At 38.5% G+C, this 23,617-nt stretch overlaps 2 protein-coding genes across 4 annotated transcripts in view; one reads left to right on the forward strand and one right to left on the reverse strand.

The window, feature by feature from the left end:
* The window catches only part of LOC131991671 (MAM domain-containing glycosylphosphatidylinositol anchor protein 2-like), a 220,790-nt gene that overhangs the window by 41,700 nt on the left and 155,473 nt on the right, over positions 1-23,617 (forward strand). The window lies entirely within an intron of this gene.
* LOC131991672 (low choriolytic enzyme-like) lies at positions 5,208-8,576 on the reverse strand. 3 transcript variants are annotated; one of them, XM_059357163.1, is made up of 8 exons: positions 8,505-8,576; positions 8,394-8,412; positions 8,219-8,281; positions 7,880-8,026; positions 7,646-7,763; positions 5,680-5,858; positions 5,518-5,599; positions 5,208-5,417 (listed from the first exon to the last, which is right to left on the reverse strand). In XM_059357163.1, exons 1-8 carry the CDS (start codon positions 8,574-8,576, stop codon positions 5,273-5,275), a joined length of 825 nt encoding a protein of 274 aa, XP_059213146.1. In that variant the 3' UTR covers positions 5,208-5,272. The 3 variants fall into 3 exon arrangements, with proteins under 3 accessions (XP_059213146.1, XP_059213147.1, XP_059213145.1); XM_059357164.1 differs by lacking the exon at positions 8,394-8,412 and having other exon boundaries at positions 8,219-8,279; XM_059357162.1 differs by lacking the exon at positions 8,394-8,412 and having other exon boundaries at positions 8,219-8,288; positions 8,484-8,576.

Consider the following 23,617-nt stretch of genomic DNA (forward strand, 5'->3'; position numbering starts at 1 on the left):
GCCGAGCTAGGAATGACTACTTGTAGAAAGCTAATGGCAGCTCTGTAATCAGTGCTAATGCTGTTATATAAAGTTAGTGATTTCAGAGGACAACTCACCACTGCATTTTTTCTGTGCAGTCTTTGATCATACACCCTTAAAGTGGCACCTAGCCATCAAAACTTTGAGCACCGTGATCTAATGGGATAAACTCAGGAACAGAAGAAGAGATTGTGGTCATGTTTTAAATTTGGTTGGATAATGAATTGGTGACTTGTCTTCTCAAAATATAGGCTTAACCCTCTATGGTATGCATTATGATGCCTGTTAGGAAAAAAAATGTTTGGAGTGCTTTTTTTGTCTTAAAATACACAAAACAAACATAACCCGAAGAAATTTTATAATTCTTGTTTTTGTGGAAGTTTTTGTTTTTTTTTATTATCCATAGACAACATTGTACCATAATGGTGCACAAGTGAAAAAGAAAGTTTTTAAAATTATTTTAACATAATTTATTTAATAAACATGTGTAAAAGATTCATTAGCTTCAACAGGGTATAATACATAACATTTTAAATTTAAAAACATTACAAAAGGAACTTTTTTAACCGGTTTCTTGTCTGAATGTTGCCTGTAGGAAACATTTTACCATTGAACCATTGACGCATTAAAATGAATGTCTTGAACAGTCTAAGTGTATGAAACTATAAAAAATGAAGGTTTACTCACTTATAAGTAGAAATATATTTTTTCCAGATGGGAAAAGGGCCAGGAAATGGCGTTTTGAGTGATTTTTTTTTGTGGCGCAAAATGGCAAAGTTGTTTCCTTTGGAAAAGTCTGCAAAATAGGGTTTCAATATGGCCTCCTGGGTTCCCTATACTATTCCCTCTTTTTTAAATCACATCACTCAAAAACACGCATTATAGAATTTTGGCAGGCCAAAAATGGGTATGTTGCCTGAGGGCAACACCGTACCATAGAGGGTTAATACATTTTTATGAAATTCCTTCAAAGTCAGGACAGACATGGATGTAAACTGCAACTTGACTTATTGTTGGACTTGTACAACTGCAAGTGGTAATTGTAGTTTAAAGTCAGTCTTAAACAATCCTTACACGCTGATATAAGTGGATGCCGTCACCATTTCTTCCCACTGTATTGGTAGAGAGGAGGTCCCTTTATTATGTGACTTTAATGAGGAGTGTGGGTAAAATCCACAGTGCTGTTCTGTGTAAAAAAGCATTTCGCAATTTATTCCATGAGTATTCAGCAGTGTGAGGTAGACACATGAAGTGAGTATTTTGCAGAGTTAGTGTTTTTAGTACAAAATTCCCTATTTATATTTCCCCAGACAGTGTTTCTTTGCTGAGCTGCTGCAAAAGAGAAAGTAAGAAAAAAAGGGAATTTTGTACTAAAAGACTGAAGCTTGGCACTTTTCCCCATCTTTATTTACACACTTGCAGTCAGCCGTGTGAAACTGCCCCCCCCCCCCCCCCCCCCCCCTCCTCTTTTTAAAGGATTTTTTACAGGAAGGTCAAAAGCCTACCTTGTTCACAGAAAAATGTGAAACAGTCTCCAAGGTTGGTCTGGCTATGATGGCAGCACCACTGACAGAGAACATTTTAATTTCCTATTGGTGGGTATTAGGCAGCTCACGCAGTGAACTGAGGAGAGCTGTGTGTTGAAGCTTATCGTGTTTGAAGAGAGGCAGGTACACTGATCTGTGTTAATAACGTGGTGGTAAGAGCCGCTCAGCCAGCCAGCGGTTACGGCCTGCCAGCATATTACCAGTGACATCACAGATCAGACCGCATTTGGCCCATACTAGGCCTACTCTCATTAGACCAGACATCCTACAGGAGACCCTGCTGGTCATATACACACTGTCTTTTATAGTAAGGTCAGAAAGCATCCCTAAGAGCCTTTAAGAGCCCTTAGTGCTTTAACCCTATAAAGCCAAATGTATCATATTTGTTACACAATAACTTATTTGAAAATTTGTCAGTTGTCATTTTATTGCATTTCATACATTATGCATTAAATAAAGCAACATACAGTCTTTTTCTCATTTAGGTAAACTATTTTTTGGTGTGTATTTTTAGATGGCAAGAAAATTGAGCATTGATGATGTGTTGGAGATAAACAAACTGAGCAACAAATTGCACAAAAATACCAGATGTAGCAAAAATGAAATGCTGGTTCCACTGGTGGATCTGTCAGCTGCATGAAAACTTTATATCAGCAGATGTATGATATTGTGTTATATGGAAAAAAAAAATTTTGTATGTTTGGGGAAAATGCTAAAAGGAAAGTCAAAGTTTTCATTGGTTAAAAATATTAGGTTTTATATGTTTTTGTTAGTTCAAGAAAAACTGTGAGCAACAAATTGCACAAAAAGACCCGATGTATCAAATATGATACAAATTAGAATTCATACATGCAAATTCATATATATATATATATATATATATATATATATATATATATATATATATATATATATATATTATTTGTCTGCAGGTTTTAAAAAAAAATTGAATTTTCTGGCAATTATTTCATGGTTCAGGCTTTATAGGGTTAAAGCCCTTATAGAATAACAGTATTGTTAGGTAATATAGTGTTCATCAGGCTTTATCTCAGGTTTCAATGTTTCATAAGGCTTCAGTAACACCAGAACCAAGAGAGGCACACGAGCGAACAGTCAAAGGAAAGATAAAATATTCCATTCGATGTGTTTCACTTTACGTCAGCCTCACCGTCCAGAGAGATGACTCTCATTAGACTCGCGTTTCATTGAACGATCAGTGATTTTCAGCCACTCTGTGTTCCGGTGGTGGCCTGTTTGTACTTCAGTCATCGGATCTTGGGCTCATTGGTAATCTTATTTTAATCAGGATTTGCAGAAATACTCTAATTTCCAGCCGCCGAAAGTCTCCCCGGAGCTTCTTGGAGCGTGAAGAGAGCCGGAGCATTAAATATTTCAATAAACAAGTAGATTTTAAATATTTCATGCGTAGAACGATTGATATGAACTGAAACTACTTTATGAAACATTAAAGGCTCTGTGTCCATCTGAACTATACACGTTCCCTGGCTTTCTCCGAGCACTGCTGTGCCATGGCCTCTTTAGCTGCATTTAAGCCAGAGCACTTGAGAAATACATGCAACGCTGTCGTGATTGTTCGTGCGTTCATATATCACGGGAGGGGGGAAATTAGCTTAATAGGAATCTGTTCCCACTCACATTTCTCCTCCCTTATCTCACCCTGACACTCCCTCGCCACTCCTTCCTCACCCAGCGCCGCTCTCTCTCACTGTGGGTGTATGGAGAAGGATAACTTTGTGTAGGATTTCAAAGGGAGGAAGAACAAAAAAACACTTTCAAAAGTGTGGGATGTGGCCAAGTACAAAATAAAAAAACCCAAATGTCTCCGCAGTGTTTGGGAGCAGTAGGAGCGGGGTTTATCTCGTTTCCTACCACATCTCTGCCTTTCTGCAGAGACGCAGCCCTGTAAAGTCTGGCTCGCTAAATATACTGCAGCACTGATTCACTCTGATAAAACACTGTACTTTTCACTTGTGTACAAATCCCAAACTTAATTACTATGAGCCGAAATGGAAATGAACTCAATTATGAAGATATTGCCACATTATTTTTGCCCTTCAGTCTTTTCTCGATCTAATTAAATCCATCTCTGTCTTTTGGCAACATTTTCCTACTTTGTTTTTGAACTGAAAGTAATATAGACTAACTGGTAAAAATGTGCTTATAACAAATATAAACTGTCTTTTTTGTGTGTGGGATTTTACTGAATGCATACAAAGTTGTAGCAAATAAAGATAAATGGATGGTTTTGTAACAGAATCCTACATGAACATTGCTGATGACATTCATCCTGTTTCTGTAGAACATAAATAACGGTTATGTTCTGAATATGGTGTCTCAATGAGCACCATAATATTAAGACACAAATACATCACGCATAGCCTTTGCACTTCTTGCAGAGTTAAAGTTGAAAAGTGATGACATTTTTTTCTAACTGTGGTCCTACGGTTTTCTCTGCCACCCCCGCCCCTCTTTCACAAGCTTTGTAATCCAGCCTTTAACTCTGGTGTCTTTTTGGGGACTTTGTAAAATCCCATATAGAAATCCCATGATACCCTGGGTTTAATCCGACAACCAATGAGAGACTGTCTTCCTGACTTGTCCACCATTTAAAGGCTGTGTTACTGATCTGTTGATAAATCAGAGGCTGTGTTCCTCACCTTTCAACCAATCAGAGGCTGTTCCTGACTGGCTGTTTGTGGCAGTTTTGATTTGAAACGCACACTGGAATAACATGAGGTTAGCCACCCCCCAAAATTGCCATTTGGAAGGTGATCCCTAATCACCACAGTAGTGTCATGTGACCAGGGTATTGCAGTGATGCGGTTATCGTCACAGTCACAGCTAGGAGATTTGAAGGAAAAAGATTAAAAAAAGCAACAGATATGTTGACTTGAACTCCTAATATAAGGTCACCCTTCCCAGAATGCAAAGCTTATTTGTATAGCACAATTCAACACAAGGTAATTCAAAGTGCTTTACATATACATTAAAACAGCAAGACACAATTGAAAACAGTAAAAACAGTCAATTAAAACAGGGAAATAGAAATTAAAATATAAATAAGATAAAATAACATACAGCAGGATAAGAAAATAGATAAAATAATAAAAAGCACAAGTCAGACATAAAGTAAGGGCAGTAGAGTAGAGCAGATAAGTGTTAAAGTTAAGAGTACGCTGCAGTAAACAATAGTGTTTTTAGTCCTGATTTAAAGGAGCTGAGCGTTGGGGCAGACCTCAGATCTACAGGTAGTTTGTTCCAAAGGTGAGGAGCAGAATAACTGAAAGCTGCCTCACCCCGCTTAGTACTTGTTCTTGGGACACGCAACAAGCCAGTTCCAGATGACCTAAGGGGTCTGGATGCTTCGTAGAGAGGTAGCAGATCAAGCATGTAATTTGGTCTGATGCAAATAGAAAGTGTCTTTTGTTAGACACTTGGTCCATCAAACCTCATGCCTCCAGTTGGTAACACAGGTTTTCTGTTATACAAACTAGTAAATTACACCTGAAATTGGTGAACTGGCCCTTTAAACATAGATTGGGTTATTGTCGTAGGACACAAAATTGCTACATATACTGTCTAGTAAATGACACAAGGCAAATCATGAATGAAAGCAACCACTTTATTGTTATTGTCACATGGATGTCAAGTATCACATCAGGGTCACAACATACAGTAATCCTCTATCCCATGTAATTCCAGCACTTGTAGAGCTTGTTGACCCTTTCAATGTCGATTTTGGACATCTCTTCTCTCTGCCCGATGGAAACGGAGGCGTCAGGGATGGGAATGATGGTCTCCAATCTAAACCTCTTTCCAAAGGCAGTTCTACAGATTGGGACAACAGTAATGAGAATCATCCAGAAATAATTATTCATAAATGTGTTTTTTGAATAGAATTAACATTAATTTATTAACACTTTTTTACCTTCCATAGTGCATTACAGAGCCGTAGTCATATGGAGTGTTGAGATTATCCGTGTCCTTCTTTCTGAAGTTGTAGGTATAATCTGAAGCCAAAAAAAACCCATTAAATATCTAACAGACTGAGAAACACCATATCAGTTATAAACAACTGTGAGAGTCTTACATTCATTGATGTTGTCCCAGTTGATTTTGACATACTGGTCGCGGTCGCTCCGAGTGTGTTCATGGTAGAAACCCAGCGCGTGCAACATTTCGTGCTGGATGATTCCGCGACGTATGCAGCCGTACCTCTGCAGTGACAGCACCTGCTTGTCTCCAGAACGACCCAGTATGGAGGCACAGCTAATGGCAATGGAGAAATAGAGAAAAAGATGATTAATATGCAACATGGCACTTGACATTTGATTAACAAATTCATGTAATTTACATTATCAGTGACCCTGTGTGTAAATAATTAGCTTTCTGATGATGTTTGGGGAGTTTTTTTTGCTGTGAGCATGGCTGGGAGCTGAGTTGTGACTGTTAGTAATTCAAACAACAGGCAAAAACAGCTGCTGCGAAGCTAAACCTGCAGTTTACTGTTTACTTTCTAACACTCTTGTTGTGGAGAGGTCTCAGATGGCAGACAAATGTTAGGTTAGCACTTCGACCTGCTAAAGGGAAAGGGCTTGCTTAATGAAACACTTCCTGCCGTAGTTAAAGGCAAGAATGATGCTGCAAGATGCATGTTGCAGCTTTTTAAGAGAATAGTCTTCTTGGCCAGACATTTAAAAGGCCTCCAATCCCTCCTCTACAGGAACACGACCCCTCCCCCACTGAAAAAGGCAGTCATAAGTCAATATCTATCTATGTCCTATTTGTAGTTGTTTTGCATCTCTTTGTGGGCATTTTGTGTCTATTTGTGGGCATTTTGCATCTCTCTGTGGTTGTTTTGCATCTCTTTGTAGACGTGATAGGGCTCTTTGTACTGACACTCCTCTGCAGAGATAGACTAAACTACATAAAATAGTATAGGAAAGCAGAAAAAAGCCTAAGATGCAGAGCCATTCTGCTGTCAAGCTGATTTAAACAGCTTCACTAATGTTACTGTATTTGAATAAAATGTTACTGTGGCCCTTACTATGCTGTGCAGCTGTGATATGAAGGGGGAAAATTCCACAAAAAACCCACTGTGCTGTATTAAATATGTAAACGGTCACTTCAAACAGAGGCTCTTCCCACGCGTTGGACTCCTAGGCTGGTGCTGTGTAGGCTCATTTAGAAACATCGTGCTTAAAAAAAGGCTTTCCAACTTTGAGTTGCCTAACCTTGAACTCAGTATGTTATCCAATGAGCAAAACCTAATTAACATAGCACACAATTGGACATGTTAAGCAAACAGCAGTTAAAAGTTTAGAATACTTTTTAAAACTGCTCCAAACTTATCACTTTGGTTGGGTTGTGGCTTTGCGTTTTGTGGCCATGAGGTTAGCATTTTGGCCATCGCCATCTTTGTTTTTTGGAATCAGCACATCTGCAGAATGGATATGGCAGCCAGGAGGATGCTATGTTGTTGGCTAACTCTTGCACCAGCAACCTAGCTTGTTTAACAGTTCAAATCAGCCAAGTCTTTAGAGTGTCTTTTAGTCGAACGGAATGCTGAACAAGCAATTTAAGAGACCAAAATGTCAAAGTTTTAAAACAAAATCAAACTGTGCTCTAGGTCACTTGTCATTCACAAGGTAGCCATGTCCTGAAGAATACCTTGCTTTATCAGTTATTTTACTCTCAATGGAACCATATTCACCTAATGATTTTCATGATGTATTGAAGAAGAATTTAAACTAGCGATTGAGACCATGAACTCATTAGGAAAATGTTTACTAAGGTAATAATTCAAGTGAGAAGAAGGTTAATTTTCTCATAGACATCTGTACAATGATACTTCTTTTTGTAACCATTGCAGTCGCCCCCTGCTGGCAGTTAGAAAGAATGTAGGTTTAAGGCACTTCTGCATTGGCTTCACTTTTAAGGCCTGGAAGTTGCTGCTTGATAATGTCCAACACAATAATTAAGAGTAGATGCATATTAATACTGTTTTCCATCTTGACTGATACATTTCCCTTCACATGCTGTCATTATTTACTCACCCAAATCTTGGTTCAATGCTTAAGTAAGCCCTCTGACGAGAACGTGGAATGAAGCGAATGCAGGTTTTGTACTCAAAGTCTTTCATGGCACTTAAAATCTCGCTCCTCTCTGTTCTGTCTGCAATTGTGAACAAAAGAATGTAATTTGTAACATCACATTCAGTATGTAATAGAATCATTAATATGCAGATTCCAGTTCAATTAATGTAGTACCTTTTGAAAACGAAAACCTACCATATTTGTCGCTAATAAGGTAAGGGATTTCCACATTCCCGTTAGCAGACTTTGACCACATACAGCTATATTGTTTATGAAAGCACTTCATAGCATTCCTGGTTTTGGGAATCAACACATCTCCTTCCAGCAGAAAATCTTTGGATCCTATTAGAGGGGAGAAAAAAAGTATTTTCATCTAACTGGCAGAACACGAGTCAAATCAAAGTGAGAAATTTGTTGTATTTGTCTGGAATGTGTTCCACTGTGTATAATTTCAGGTATTGAATAGAGGCCTGCTCTAATATCGTGAGAAACTGATGTTCCCTACTGTCCGTAATATCACGACTGAATATTCACCATTGTTCATCCTCAGAATAGTTGTGGTGAAGTCCTCCAGGTCAGAATTATCCACTGCGATCTCTGAATGGAGGCAAAGCAAAAGTCATACAACTTTTCACAATGACACAAAATGTGATGGATTTTGTCTGTTCGACTGTGCTGCAAATTGATCCACTGAGATGAGGTCACATACCATTACCAGAACCATCATCCTGTGGAAAAAAAGCAAAAAAAACAGACCAATTTATTTCATTTTACAAAACTTAAACTCAGTCAAGGGTCATTCATTATATATCGTGCATACATTGCCAAGCTGAGCGTCAGAGAGGCCCAAAAGCAGCAGCAGAAGAAGAGAAAGAGTTGTTCTGAGATCCATTTTTCTCTGAAGGTACTGATGCGTAAGATGTCGCTTTTGAGACTCCACTTGTCTCACCGGGGACTGATGCTGAATCCCAGTTGGGGCTGAGTTTATATGCAGGCTGTGAGCGTGTGTGTGTGCACAGAGATTAGTGCTAGGTGTTCAATGGGCTCTGTCTTAGACACACAGCTGATGGGAGTACCCTGCCCCACCCTGGCCCACTGTTGCCACACAGGGATAATCTTATTCTGAGGGGGATTACAATGACCACAGGCTGCTGTCGGCCCGCTTAGCATCAGATTTCAGACGGCCTTTTTAACCAGCAGGGGATCCGCGCATGAGATCTGGGCCTGTCCTTAAGTTTTATTCAAAAAATAACAGATACACCATTTAGAACAAACAATGCCATGTTGCATTTTCGCAGTGAATGAGAGAGTCGCTATGTAGCTTTAAGCCTTTGCCTAACCAAACAGCAGAATAATATTATATTTTTGTACTAAACTAGGAACAGGGAGTTTTGTTGAGCTCGCAAATCAATTAGCAACTATTTTGAAAATTTGTCCTTCCAGTCATTTCCAAGAAAAATATTTGGTGATTACAACTTCTCAGATGTGAGTATTTGCTGCTTTTTTTTGTCATATTAACTTGTACGCTGAACAACCTTGGGTTTTAGATTGGGGTGTCAAGATTCTCCAAATCAACAGTTTGATTCATTTTTTTTTTCAGCACTGATTTTTTTTAAGCCTTGGACTGGTGAATCACCGAGCCAGCTTTTGAGTGATTCTCCAAATTGAAAACGTATTATTATCAGTTTTGTTTTAGACCAATCATTGAAAACAACAAATCAATCAACAGTCAGAAAAACAAGCAATTTGATGACATCACATTGGGCTGTGGGAGAATGGGATAGGCTTGTCCTGACTTTTTATTCGATTGAATTCAATAAATAGTCATAAACAGATTAATTGATGTGAAAATAACCAATAAAAGCCCCAATTTAAACCTAATTTTTAGTTTGGTTTAGTTCATTATAGTTTTCAGAGGTAGAACAACAAACACAAGCTTAATTTGACCAAAATTCACATTGAAAATAGTGTAAGAATGCTTCATAAAATTATAAAAGTAAGGATTACTACAATAATTATGATGTGGGGCTGTTTGGACGAAAAGGGGAAAAAAGATAAATGAAAAGAACAAATTAAATCCCTAACTGATAAACATCCTCTGTAGTTGTTTTAATAATTTGGTAACATCATAATTTGTTGGCTCTGTAGTTTCCTTTTTAACTCTAAAATCTTGGTCATGCCATATTTTAACGTCAACATTTCTGGAATTGATTTCATTTAAATTTTCAAAGTGGACACAAAAAAGAAATTCAAATTTAATTTTGAAGTAAACACCAAGATAATTATTTGATATGTTTGCTGAGGGAGTTGTGAACGTCTCTTTGGTTTGGAGCTGCTGTGCAGTGCTTCCCCTCACTGATGTGTTTATCTTCTCGCCAGAAAATTCCATTTATTTTGCCAAAGAGCAACTTTTTCTCTCTATTGGCATTACAAGAAACTTGCTTTTTGATCTTAGTGAGTTCTTAAGAACTTGGATCACTCACACAAGTCCAGTGCTACACACGTATCAGTGATTTTCTTAACAAATAAACACATTTCCTATTAAACTAAACCGCCACTGTGGCCTTTACAACCCTTTAGTCTGCACAAAGACTCTTTTAGTTTACACTGGGTGTGACCTACTGTTATGAGGCTCCATTTAAACTGTGTTGTTTGAAATAATAATAATGGCTCAATTAGTGACTGGCTGTAAAGTCCAGGAGTCATTATTGAAGCACTGCTGCTGCATCGGTGATGATGTCAGCTGGAGAGACTGTGCCTTCGCCACCAGACTGTGATGAAGAAAAAACAGCCTTCTAAAAACTCCAAATTCAGAAATGGGTTGTTTAGAAAGATGAGTATTCAGATTTATTGGATGCCTCGCTAATAAATCATCAGCTTCCAGTGGATTGTTTACTAGAGGAGAGGGATGCTGTCTGGCTTCACAGCATCATAAACAGTTTTAGGATCTGATTTCGCATGTCAAGGCCGGCAGCTTCAAATGGAGATTCCATCACAGCAACCTTTATATGATGTGGTCCTCCGCTGTTCATCACAATAATGTGGCATTTATTATCGTGGAACAAAAATTGCACTGTGTGTGTTTGCGGGTCTTAAAGAGAGATGGACTGCAGCTGCTGCATGTGTGAACTGGCTTTACTGCAAGCCCAGTAAAACCCTATGGATTTAGGCATTTACAATGTTTGCATCATGCATTTTGCACATGCATGGGTGTGTGTGTGTGTGTGTGTGTCCTGTATGCCTGTGCCTGTCCAATTCGGGGGATCCGCGTGGGTGCACAGGTAATCCAATTTGTGTTTTAGAGACACAGCACAGTACAAGTAATGCTCAATGATGTATGACCCATCCATTCGGTTGAGCTTTATTCCTAATGCCCCTCCAACTGCAGGGGAAGTAGATCTCATTCAATTGGCTGTCAGTCCAGAGTTACCCCCTTAAAATAAATAAATATATATATATATATTTCTACCCGAACATGTGAACTTTAAGTGGAGTTGAAGCTTCAAAAATCGATCAGTTGTCAGAATAAAAGTATAGTATTCGACCAAAGACATAGTTACCTTTATTTTTCATTCTTCACTTTTCTTTTTGACAGGCTCAATGCACTAGGCAGAAAGTCAGCAAAGAACAAGTTGTGTCTCTAATTCTAATGTTGGAGTTTCACTGTTCAAAAATCAAAAATCAAATAGTCTTTATTGTCATTATATAGTTCACTATACAACGAAATTGAAAGTGCCACTGCATAAGGTGCATAGTTATGACAATCATAACACAAAAACAACATGAGTAAAAACATTTAAAAAACACCGAGCTAAACAAGGACAAAAACAAGAACAAGGACATGTGATGTAATAAATAAGTATAAAAATAAATAAATGGCTACTTAAAATGCTATAATTTATACATGAGGTAAATTGAGTGTTTTGCACATATCAATTGTATTGCACATGTATTTTAAACCGCAAAGTGTGTTTTACAAACAGGCCAGCAATCACCTTCCTTACATGTCTGGATTTTCTTTAGTTTAAAAATATAAATATAAATCCTGTCACCAGGCTGCAACCATTTTGACTTGATGAAAGTTTCTTCATGGTTGAATAGCCAAACATGTAGAGCCACACCATGGCACCACTTCTGACATTTTCAGAGGCACAATTTGCAGGTTTATATGATGGGAATGGCAGGAGTGCAGGACAACTTTATATGATGATGATGATGATGTTTGATATGTTGTTATCTACTGACCATAAAAAATAGATCTTTATCCCTCACGCCAGTGACAGCCTTGGCAGGAGGCATTATGTAGTTGGATTACTAACCGGGGCATGGGGATAAGGTGGCATTCATTGTGAGCTTTAAATGTTTCAATTTGGATTCAGAGATGGTGAATAGATGGATTTTGCAAATGCAACTGAAGGTGGACAAAAGAGCTTTCACTTTCAAGTTCGAATGAATCCAAAATAAAATAGAACTTGTTCAAACTAATTTGAACTTTTAAACCCTCGCTTACTTTTACAGTCCTTCGAATGCATCACATTACCGCACGGAGCTACTTTCTCAAACTTTATTAACTGAGCAAATAATGAATAAATAAGAATAGAATAAACAGCTATGTAATTAAAGTTTCAGTCAATTGCTGACTAAAAAAATGAATAGCTAAAACCATTTCTAAATCACGCCAAGCAACATTTTTTGCATTATATATTGAAAATCATAACCGCACATATTGGACAGTGTATACAACAATACAGATAGGCCTTTGATAGGCCATTAGTCATCATCCATCATGATGTTTCACTGTGGACATTGTCATATGCAGATTCAGAAGCATCTCCCAACTCTAGTTGCAGCCCTACACAAGATTCTAAATATACAGTCATTGGGAAAAAAACAGCTTCATTTTAATGCCTGGTACAACTAAAGGTACATTTATTTGGACAAATATAATGATAAGAACAAAAATACTTCAAAATAGTTTAATTTAAGAGCTGATAACTCGCTCATTTTTCTTGGTTTTCTTGATAATAACCAAAATCATTATCAAGAAATCCATGGAAAATGGCGCTTAAACTAAACTATTATGAGCTGTTTTTGTTGTTATCATTATATTTGTCCAAACAAATGTACCTTTAGTTGTACCAGGCACAAAAATAAACAAGAAATTGAAGAAAACAAGGGTGGTCTAATATTTTTTTCCATAACTGTACATGGTTGCCCCTAAAGTTGGAATACAATATATTTTACCTCTTTTCATGAAATAATAGTGACAATGGAATTTGTTCTTGACAGATAAAGTGTATATCTTCTCAAAGCTTTATTAACCAATCTTTCCTAAACATATCACAATGAAAATTAACCCACAATTAACAGATTGTGTCTGAAAATTAAATTATTCCAACTTCATGGGCACCTGTGTATTTATCATTTCACTGTGACTTAAAGTACAGTACAGGCCAAAAGTTTGGACACACCTTCTCATTCAATGCGTTTTTCTTTATTTTCATGACTATTTACATTGTAGATTCTCACTGAAGGCATCAAAACTATGAATAAACACATATGGAATTATGTACTTAACAAAAAAAGTGTGAAATAACTGAAAACATGTCTTGTATTTTAGATTCCTCAAAGTAGCCACCCTTTGCTTACTAGAATATAAGACATGTTTTCAGTTATTTCACACTTTTTTGTCAAGTACATAATTCCACATGTGTTCATTAATAGTTTTGATGAATTTACAATGTCAATAGTCATGAAAATAAAGGAAAAACATTGAATGAGAAGGTGTGTCCAAACTTTTGGCCTGTACTGTATAAGTAGGAGGATTTATGTGTTGGTAGGAAGTGGAACAGATGGGACGTTCTGGCCCCGTTGTTCCTGAACACCAAACAACAATGATGGCGTACCCTATTCGCCCTCCACTGCTCTACAGTACATCTCTGTCTTTTTCTCTGACACTACGTGGGCAGCCAAGGACAACAGTCAATGAGCAATATCAATTTACGTAATGGACTATTAAACAATGTGCTTAACATTTCGAATGGCTGCACTGGTGTTCAGTGGGAGTGTGTGCCAGGAAGTCCGCTGCCATGATAAGCACCCTGCACGATGAAACACATTAGAGTGCTCTGCTGCCTCTTACTCACTCCAGCTCCTTCTCCTCCTACAGTTGCTCGTCACATTGACACAGATGCCCTACTTACTCCCCCTTCACTCGCCTTTAACTCTGCATGTGACTGCATGTCACAACAACCGTTAACTGTTTTGTACACTGCATTTATGTCCGACTACCCCCGTGATCCAACTCATGATGAATTTTTCACAAGCAAGCCAGATTTTTCTCCTTATTTCCTCACTAGCTGCCTAATTTCCCATCTTGTCAGGTTTTTTTACAGTGTTAGTAACTCACAGAATGGATTTATTTGTTTTTTCTCAGACAAAATCTTTGAAGGCTTTCTAAAAGTAGCGCTCTGTCTGTCTCCTTTTTTCCTCCCTCTTTGTTCTCTATACTGTAGTCAATCTGTGAAGGTAAACATCTTGTTCACACTAATTGACATTCAGACAAACAGGAACAAATACATTGAAAACAAGCACTGTCTTAATTGGTGTGAATTACACGACTTGTAAGAGCCATGCAAATAGTAAATCAAATCAGGTGTATTATTACAGTAATGCAATTGATTAAAGCCACAATCCAGTTGCACAGTCCATTCAGGGAATAAAAGTGGGTGATGGATGAGGTGTCATGTGCTTTATGAGGCGAATTTGAAAATTATACTATAAAAGGTTTTTGCTGAGAGAAATGGCAGTTAAAGGTAGTAAATGACAGAAAGTCAAAACTTTTATGGCTTCTAAGGGTCCAGTTAAACAGACAGTAACTCCAAAGTAATTATTCAAAACTGTGTTTCATATATTGTTATTTTTCAAAGAAGATTCACTTTAAATTCACAAAACTCCATGTCATCATACCTAAGCAATCCAACCCACCTCCGTCTTTTGATTGGTTGCCACAAACCCAATATATGCCTTGCTCAAGGGCACCTCAGAAGTGATGTTAAGGGGGGGCAGAGTGTGACTCATCCACTTTGCCCACCCACGTTTCCCCATCCCTGTTTAGAACTGATGATGTTAGCGAAGCCCATTTCCCTACCTCCAGGCTACAGCTACTGATATAAACCCATTCTGTCCACATTTCACTGCAGATTATATATTTATTTCAATATATAGAGCGCTTATAAAATGTACATTTAAGAATAAGTATTCCCGCCCGCACTCATTTGAAGAACCAAATTATCCATAGACAGAAAACTTGTTTTTGATTCATTATTAGTAATGTAGACATCAGCACTGAAACTTTAATATTACAATATATTATGTAAAAAAGCTCTGCATATTATTTAGAAACTATCCCAATCAAACTTTTTATCCATATACCTATTGTCTAATATTAATTTGATTTGATATTTTCCCCCCAAAATATTTGTCCAATACTTTGTTTTATGATTCAACTAATAACATTGCCAGCAGCCTTAGCTGTACATTGTGTGTGGTGCCAATTAGCAGATATTAGCATGCTAACATGCTAAGCAAAGACTGTGATCATGGGCTGTGGTCAAATAGTCAAAAAAAGATGCTAACCCATTTTCTTTGAACTTGAAAACGGCAGTGTCTCAAAGATGGACGACTAAAAGTTGTGTTTTTCTTCATCACCTAGGTTGGAATTTAATTAAAAATGTAATAAAAGCTACCAATTACAAAAGTGAAACAATACGGTTGTCACATAAAAATGGCTGCTTATGCTTCCACTACTGTCCAACACATTCATCCACATGAATCCCAAATATTAAAACTAAATACATACACAATACATAGTGTCAAGCCTCCAGATCTGCTATTAAACGGTCGCCAATAAAGTTGGAATAAAATATTTTTTATGATGATTGTGACAATGTGATTTATTGCCAGATAAAGTGTATATCTTTTCAAAACTTTATCAATAAATCTCTTCCAAACATATCACAATGAAAATGAAACCACAATTAACAGAGGATTATGTCTGAAAACAAATGTATTCCATCTTTAAGGGCGACCGTGTAAATGTGTATGATCATTAATTTGTTTTCTTGAACTGCAGGACAACTTTATTTCCTTTCCTTTGGTCAGGGATGGTCCAGTGTACCCTATGCCTAAGGAGATAAGAAAGGAAGCATTGAAGCATTTAAAGAATTTGACCAGTTCTTATCATGGCTGGCACTTAGATACTTTCGGGTCATTTCACGCAGTCAGAAACCTTCCTAAGGAAAAAAAGATAGCAGTCTTTGTGTGTTAGCATGCTGTCACTGCATTTAAGTTAGTCTTTAGAGTAAAGTGCCTTAAAGCAGTAGTTCTCAACCTTTTTGAGTCGCGACCCCCAATTTAACATGCATGTTGTCCGCGACCCCAGCTCAATGAACAGAATCTCACATGCACAGTTCAGATCACCCAAAAAAGAAACAAAACGACCAAAAAAGACACACATTGACCACAAAATGATCAAAAAAGCCACAAAATGACCAGAAAATGACCATAAAAGGAAACAAAATGACCAAAAAAGACACAAATTGACCACAAAATTATAAAAAAAACGACACAAAATGGCCTAAAAAAGACACAAAATGACAAAAAAACAAACACAAAATGACAAAAAACACATTAACACATGAACACTTTAACACAGTGGAGACAGAGCTGACTTCCAAAATGATTTGGCGAGGTTTAGAATAGCTGCCTTAAAGGACTGTAAATAACATGACACAATAGCATATATAAGTCCTCTGTATCTAGGCACAGACTGTGGACCTGCACTGGGTTAGCTGTATTATATGTAGTGTTAAGCTGTTTGTATAACTCACATGGCTTTTCGTTTCATCAGTCACGCAAAGGCAAATAGGTGGCCACTGTTAGTGCACAGCTTATTGTATCAAATTTCACAGTGCAGGCAACTTATTTGTATAGCAGGTCTCATGAGGGTGTTTTAACCATCTTCTGCTTTATTCTTTTTTAGCACAGTATGAAAGACGCTCTCTGAATTTAAGACCAGGAGGTCTGTTCTTGTAAAAAGCACCATGATACAACAATGTGCTTAAATGGAGTGGCTCTTCCAGGTGTGAGCTATTATAGCTTCAAGTGAAATTACACCAGTTTTACCCCCCAGAGTCATGTTATATCAACTTGTTTATAGTTCTTTTAAGGATTATTTCATTTTGAAGGATCATACCTATTTATGAACATTTGCTGCATTTCTATTTAAGACCTCAAAATTAAATTCAGACTGCATACATGTTGGAAGTGGAAGAATAATTAAAATAAACACGGTATAATATTTTTTTTCATTTTGGTTTTCTTCCTCTTCCTTCTCTTAATCTTCTTATTTTTTTTGCCTTCTCCTTTAAATGCCCCAATCAGTGTATATAAGCTTACTTACTTATGTTTTCACCCAAATGTAGAAAATCCCCTAATGAGGCTTTAGGCGCTGCTATTTTTCACATCTTCATCGTTTCACAGAGCTGTATTTAACATCACATGGTATAAGCACCCTTCAGTTAACAAGACTCTGTGGAAAAATTCAAATTCATTAAATCTCAAAAACTCTCAGACCTAAATTAATTTGCTCAAGACTGCAACACTTTGTGTTTTGTGATATTACACTACGTGCTTCGTCAATTGGTTTAAATTCTTGTTGAAGTGCTGCAGTGTAGCTAACGTGAACTAAATGGGCATTTCCCAGTTCTGAGCTGCTGATATTGGAAGACCTGTAGCCCTCACTTCCAAGAGCGTAGCTCAGTGAGAGATCTCTAAAACCCATTTCCTGCCCGGCTTAGAATAATGAGATGTTGAGGCTTGCTGGCAGGACTTAGCTGCACACCTCCCCAATGGAAAAGTTATGGATGGTATACAGTCACACACACAAACACCCTCACACATACACTCAAAGACATGGACATATGCCCCCTGGAGGTGTTATGGATAGATGCATATTGCAAAGCCAGCCAGCAGGCAGCACTGTCAGCCAGCCTGCGCTCTGGGCATTGATAGGACAATCGGTTCACTCTGGACCCGCCACAGCCAATCATTGGACAGTTTCTTGGCGGGAAGCGCCCAATCTTCAGAGGGTTGCCAGATACTCTATCCTGGGTGAGCTGTTGCTGGCTCGCTACTAGCCAACCATAAAGAAAACCGGTGCCTCGCATCAGCCAATCGTGTGAGTGTTGGCCAGAGTTAGGCCTATCGACAGACAACTGCTGCATGGCTACAGCCAATCTGGGCTTTATCCTTCCCTACAGATGTCCGATTAGTGTTGTTTAGGGAAATCAAACTGCCACAACAGGCCCGCTATGCCAATGTGGCAACATGAAGGGAGAGACTGGTAGAATGGGATAGGAAAAGCCCATAAAGGTTGACTTAACTGTGACACTGTGATACTCTGTCTGTCTGTCCGTCAGGAAGTTTTTGTGGAGTCTTGTCGTATTCCTGGAAGGTAGTTTAGTTTCACACCTCGGCTTGATGACCTTTCTTAACAATACCATGAGCTAGCTGTGCTGCTTAACTGTCGAGGTCTTTCTTTAATGAGATTCTAAATTTACCAGCATGTACTCGTAAAGGCCTCTAAGTTTATTCCTCGTAAACCTGCACTGCCTTACACGAGCCAAGGACGTGTTCAGTGATCTCTGGTCATGGTCAGTTTAATGGGCTTATAACACATGCCTGCACCTTAAATTTACATTTACATAGGCATTAGATCGGAGGAAAGTGCAGAGGTTTTAGTGCTTCTGAAGCTTTCTGTTTTCATTATAAAAATGTATGTTGATTTATGTTGCAGCACTCATTATGTGCAGCGGCAGAAAGTGCAAACAGCACCTGAAATCTCTGCCCATTCCAGAAGTAAACAAGCAATTTACAGTTAAGCCCTTATTGTTCCTTCCTTGAAGTGGCTTAATCCGTCTGAAATCCGGAAATCTATTAGAGAATTAGAGAAAAAAATTAATGAATATTTAAATGTATGAAATGTATGATAACATCTGTTAAACATATTTGCTAAAGTGCTAAATTTAAACATTTTTGTCAATCCTCAAGTACTCAAAAATGCCACATTAAGACAACAAAACCTTGAAGAACACCAAAGAAAATTCCATGGAGCAATTTGTTTTTTTTGTCAACACTTTTGACAATTTAGAAATTTCTGTAAGAAATGCATTTTTCTGTTATGGAAACTGCTTACAAACCATACCCTTCTTGTCAATGCCAGTAGGAAAGCCATACATCCTCTTAATTCTCTAGGTCTTTTTATTATGGTTGTATATATATTGTGAGTTTAATGAGGCTGTGATTATCCTAGAGGACACAGCAGGTCATTTTATACAGTGAGGTCAAGTTCAGAAGAAAATAGCTAGACTGTTTAGGGGCAGTATGCAGAGATATTTAAATGCAATTAACAAAAATACTCCATGAGATGAACTGCATTGGGGAAGCATAAATTGGACATGTCTGTAAAGGGGAGACTCATAGATGGTTAAAATTGTAACTGGACTGTATTTGAATAGCACTTTTCTAGTCAAAGTGTTTACACTCCAGGTCAGCATTCACTCATTCGCACACATATTCATACGCTGGTGGCCAAGGCTACGCTACAGGGACCTTACAGTGCTAAAAAATATTCTATGTATGCCAGCAAACTGTACATGAATACTTCAGGTTCACCATCAACATGCTCAAACAAGCCGAATATATTCTTAATAGATAAATCTGGGTATAGTTTTCCCTATTAAGAAATTGGCTATTATTCACTACAAAAATGCTTTAACGATCAAGTAATTATCAAAATAGCTGGGGTTTAATTTGATGCTGCTGAGGAAGCTGGTTTTAGTACTACTTGTAATGCTGTATTGCAGTGCAGCCTCTCATACTGTAGTAGAACTCTTATGACGGATGTCGGGGATAAAATCTTATAAGGTTATGTGCTCAAAGTGCTGGTGTTAAATCTGAGAGAACTCTGCGACAAGCGAGTGCTTTTAGTGTACTCAGTCATATCTATGCGTTTGCTGAGGTAAAAGCAACCTTCAGTGATACTTTAGGTAATTTATACCTGTTTGCTTTGGTTGGTTTCATGCTTACATTGCGTGTAGGCGTGAGGCTTAGCTGTGCTTTAGCGGTGGGCTTCTCTGCATGGCAACTGCTGTGTGCTTCAGCACCACGGACAGAGACGGCCCCGTCGCAGCACTGCTGCAAGTATTCTCTGCCGTTTACTTCACACATTTGGTTTGCAGTCAAAACCAAGTAATGCATCACGTGAAACCAGGCTCGTTTGTGTCATTTCCTCAAGATGGTTTGCATGACATAAAGCTTGCATGAACATAATGAATGCAGCTGTATGCAGTCAAGCTCGATAACCCCCCCGCTACGGAGTGCCGTAATGTGGGAGCAAAGATGAATCTGTCCTCTAAATCTCCCCACCTTCACCCTCCACACTCATCTCTCTCCTCTCCCTCCATCTCAGCAGGGTTTTGGCAGGTTCGTACTGGCCTAATTTTAGAGCACCAAGGTGTGTGTCGACGTGTGCGCATGGGTATGTGTTTGTATGATTGTGTGTGCCTGTCTGTTTCCTATAAATAGCACCTCTGAGAGCCACAGCTGTGCACAGTTTGTTTTGTGCTCTTATGGTGTTCCGTGTCCCTTGAATGATCGGACAAACTAACCCGTCTGCTGTGTTAATGAGCCATCTCAACTCAAGTACCTCATTTATAAACGTAAGCTTCCGTTTGTCCCCATTGTACCGAGAAAAGACCACCTAACGTGTCTCTTAATTGTAATTATGACTTTCTGTCTTTTCTGCTGAGCTGGGCAAACACGTTGTTGTGTTTTCTGTGATGCTACAGCCTCATATGAATGTTTGTGTTATTTTCAACCCACAGTACACACGGTGTGATAGATGATCTGTGCTGATAGTGCGAAGCCGGATCTATACAGAGTCTCATTTACAACAACAGTGTAGGCAGAGGAGCGCATGCGAGTGCATTACAGTGTGTAATCAATACGCTCTGACAACCCCTGATGTAATAATATGCATGTGCTGCTGGCAAACCATTTCTGGGCCCTACACACATGGATGACCCCATGGATGAGTTGCTTCTCAATTATACAGTAGGAAGGGCTGGGTGTAGTGTAAGATTACACTTTCTAAAGTGTAAGGCGAGCATAGAAAATAATTTATTGTGTGACACCTTTGGCAATGGACCACGTTTACTCATTCTCCAAGTTCAAATACGCTGAATTGAATTCACACTGATATAACCAGTGCTGTGCACAACCTGATATGACATAGTTTTTAATCATAACTCCACTCATGTTCTCATTTTGTATGGGTGAGACTGCTTGTCTGAGGTATATAAGGTGGAAGAAAATATCGATTTAATCCTGTAATACCTACTATATTATCTGTATAGATTTATTATAGCATTACCGAAACCTTATAGGACATTCTGGTTGGAGCATACCTTTTGTTGTTGTTCCCAGCAGCACCTTATTTAATTGAAAAAGCTTGTCTTGTCAGCACTGACCTACATACAGATAAAGTTGTCGGATGAAAATAGCAGAGCATTTAGCTGCTAAAATGCCAGACGTATACCATAGAAGAGGTGGAGACCAAAATAGAGAATAAATTAGCATTTCCAGCATATTTATGATAACAACTTCATGATGCCTGTATGTGTTCCTCCATTAAAGAAATAATGTGTAACCTTTGAGTAAAGAAATAGCAGAATATTCTTCTTACAAATAAACAGTTAATAAGAAATACAATGTATCTTTGATCATATTAATATACTCAAGAGTTTTTCTGCCATAATTTTATATTGCCTAAGATGTAGCCACTGTGACATCACCCACTCATTTTTTGAATATTCCTTTAAAGCCTCGAATTTGGTATTTTGTCTGTCGCCATCTTGGCTTTTTAAACCAGAAGTGGCCATATTTTGACGAGAGGAAGGAGCTGGGGAGTTGACACAGGTTGCCAGCCGGTGGGGCAATGTAGCATAGCAAATGCTAAGTTACCAGCTAGCAGCACGTCTGCACTGGCTTCACTTTTCAGGCCTTGAGGTTGCTGCTTGGGTATGGCCAGTAGCTTATGTTGGCTAATGTTAGCAAACTTGAGATATTGCTGTTTATTTGACATTCACTGAGTCAATTTGCCTCCTGCTCTGACTCATGACTCCTCTGTGCCCGGGTTACTGTTAACACAACGTTTCAGCATGCAAAGACTAAATATAGAAAGAGAGGAAATCCTACCAAGTCAGACCACAGCGAGCACACTGTCTGACAGCTTTTATCTGTCTTATAATTCTTTGATGAAGCAGAAATGTGCATTAAAGTTTTGTGTCTTGTGTTAACAGCAACGACCTGGGGCAGAGGTTTCAGTATTTAATGTGACCGTGTTGTCCTTTTTGTGTTGTCACTAGCTTTTTCTGCAGTTTTATCATACAGCTGAAATTAACTTTTCCCCCACAGTCCTTTTATATACATAAACAACAAGTTTATTTCCAGTGGTCTTGGAGCAGAATCAATAATGAGTTTAGTGTGATAACAAAAACGATTATTTTTTTTAAATTGTTACGGTATGCGTATTGCATATGTTTTTCTGCTTCTGTTTCTCAGTATCTGGCCCTCTCACTCTGAGAAGGTGATTATGGAGCCAGAAAACTAGCAGGAAATGGTTAGTGGTCCTGAGGGGTTGGTCTGAGGACATTAAGCCTACAGCGACAACGAGCCCCAGCTGTTGGAGTGTTTTTTTTCACATTCATTTGTTTGTCAAATTTAGAGTCTCCACCATTGCCAAGAACCCCCTCTGCCACTCAGGCACTCCAGAACCATGGTGACAAGGCTGCTTTTAGCCAAATCCAATTTAATCTCCATTGGCGGTAGTAGATAAAGCTGTCTCCATCTCCCCCGACTGAGGCCAAGGAAGGCTAGTCACTCCAGTGGGAGCTGCTCATTCAACACACATAATGCACACTCACACACTCACATGCATGTGCAGACTAAAGCTAAACTAACAGTCTAACATGCACAATTGTATGTGCAGAGTCAGTCTCTTGTTCTCCTCTTCTCTCCTACCATTTCTCTCCCCGTTGTGTGTTTCTGCAGAGGGGAAAATGATGTCACTGTTATGGAAATGAGATAATGAAATGAAAAAGAGAGCCACATCTGAGACTCCTGCTCCTAGCCTGCAGCTCCTCCGCTTCCCTTTTTTTCCTTAAAGAAAAAAAAACGAAGAAAAAACTTATAGTTATCAGGGAGCTGTGTGTGTGTGTCTGTTTGTGTGTGTGTGTGCCTGCAGATGGTTGGGTGGGTAGGCAAGTGCGGGGGAGTGACACTACAGCCTGAAATGCACATTTATGCAAATTTCCTATTTTAACCCACAGGTTCATGACAACATTTTCTCGACATTTGCAACAACGCCGTTTAATCACGAGCGCTTGTAGAGCAAATAAACAAGTGATTCTAGAATAACTCTGCATTAGTTTGACTGTGAAGATCCACTCAATATGTAACATTGATTTTCCCCTGCACTGTTTTGCACTTCTCACATCAGTGTGAGTGGCAGATGTGCTTCTTATGCCAATGCCAATTCCCCAACCAGCACAAAAAAAAGCAAGATCAGAAAAAGTGTCTAATTAACATCCAAATGTGCCACCAGCTGAATTGTTTATTTCAGCTCATTGCTCCCAAATGACCTCTTCCCTGCTACTCAACATACATGGCCACTCACTCATTTAACATCTTGTACTTTTGCTGTGGAGGGAATAGGGGAGAAGAAGAAGGTGCTTTGGAAAAGTTTATTACTGATTATTTCGCCTTAAACATGTTCTTGTAACCCTTGAAGTGCACTTAGCTGATAATACT

The sequence above is a fragment of the Centropristis striata genome, chromosome 18, assembly GCF_030273125.1.
Source record: "Centropristis striata isolate RG_2023a ecotype Rhode Island chromosome 18, C.striata_1.0, whole genome shotgun sequence".
In the NCBI taxonomy this organism is placed as follows: domain Eukaryota; kingdom Metazoa; phylum Chordata; class Actinopteri; order Perciformes; family Serranidae; genus Centropristis; species Centropristis striata.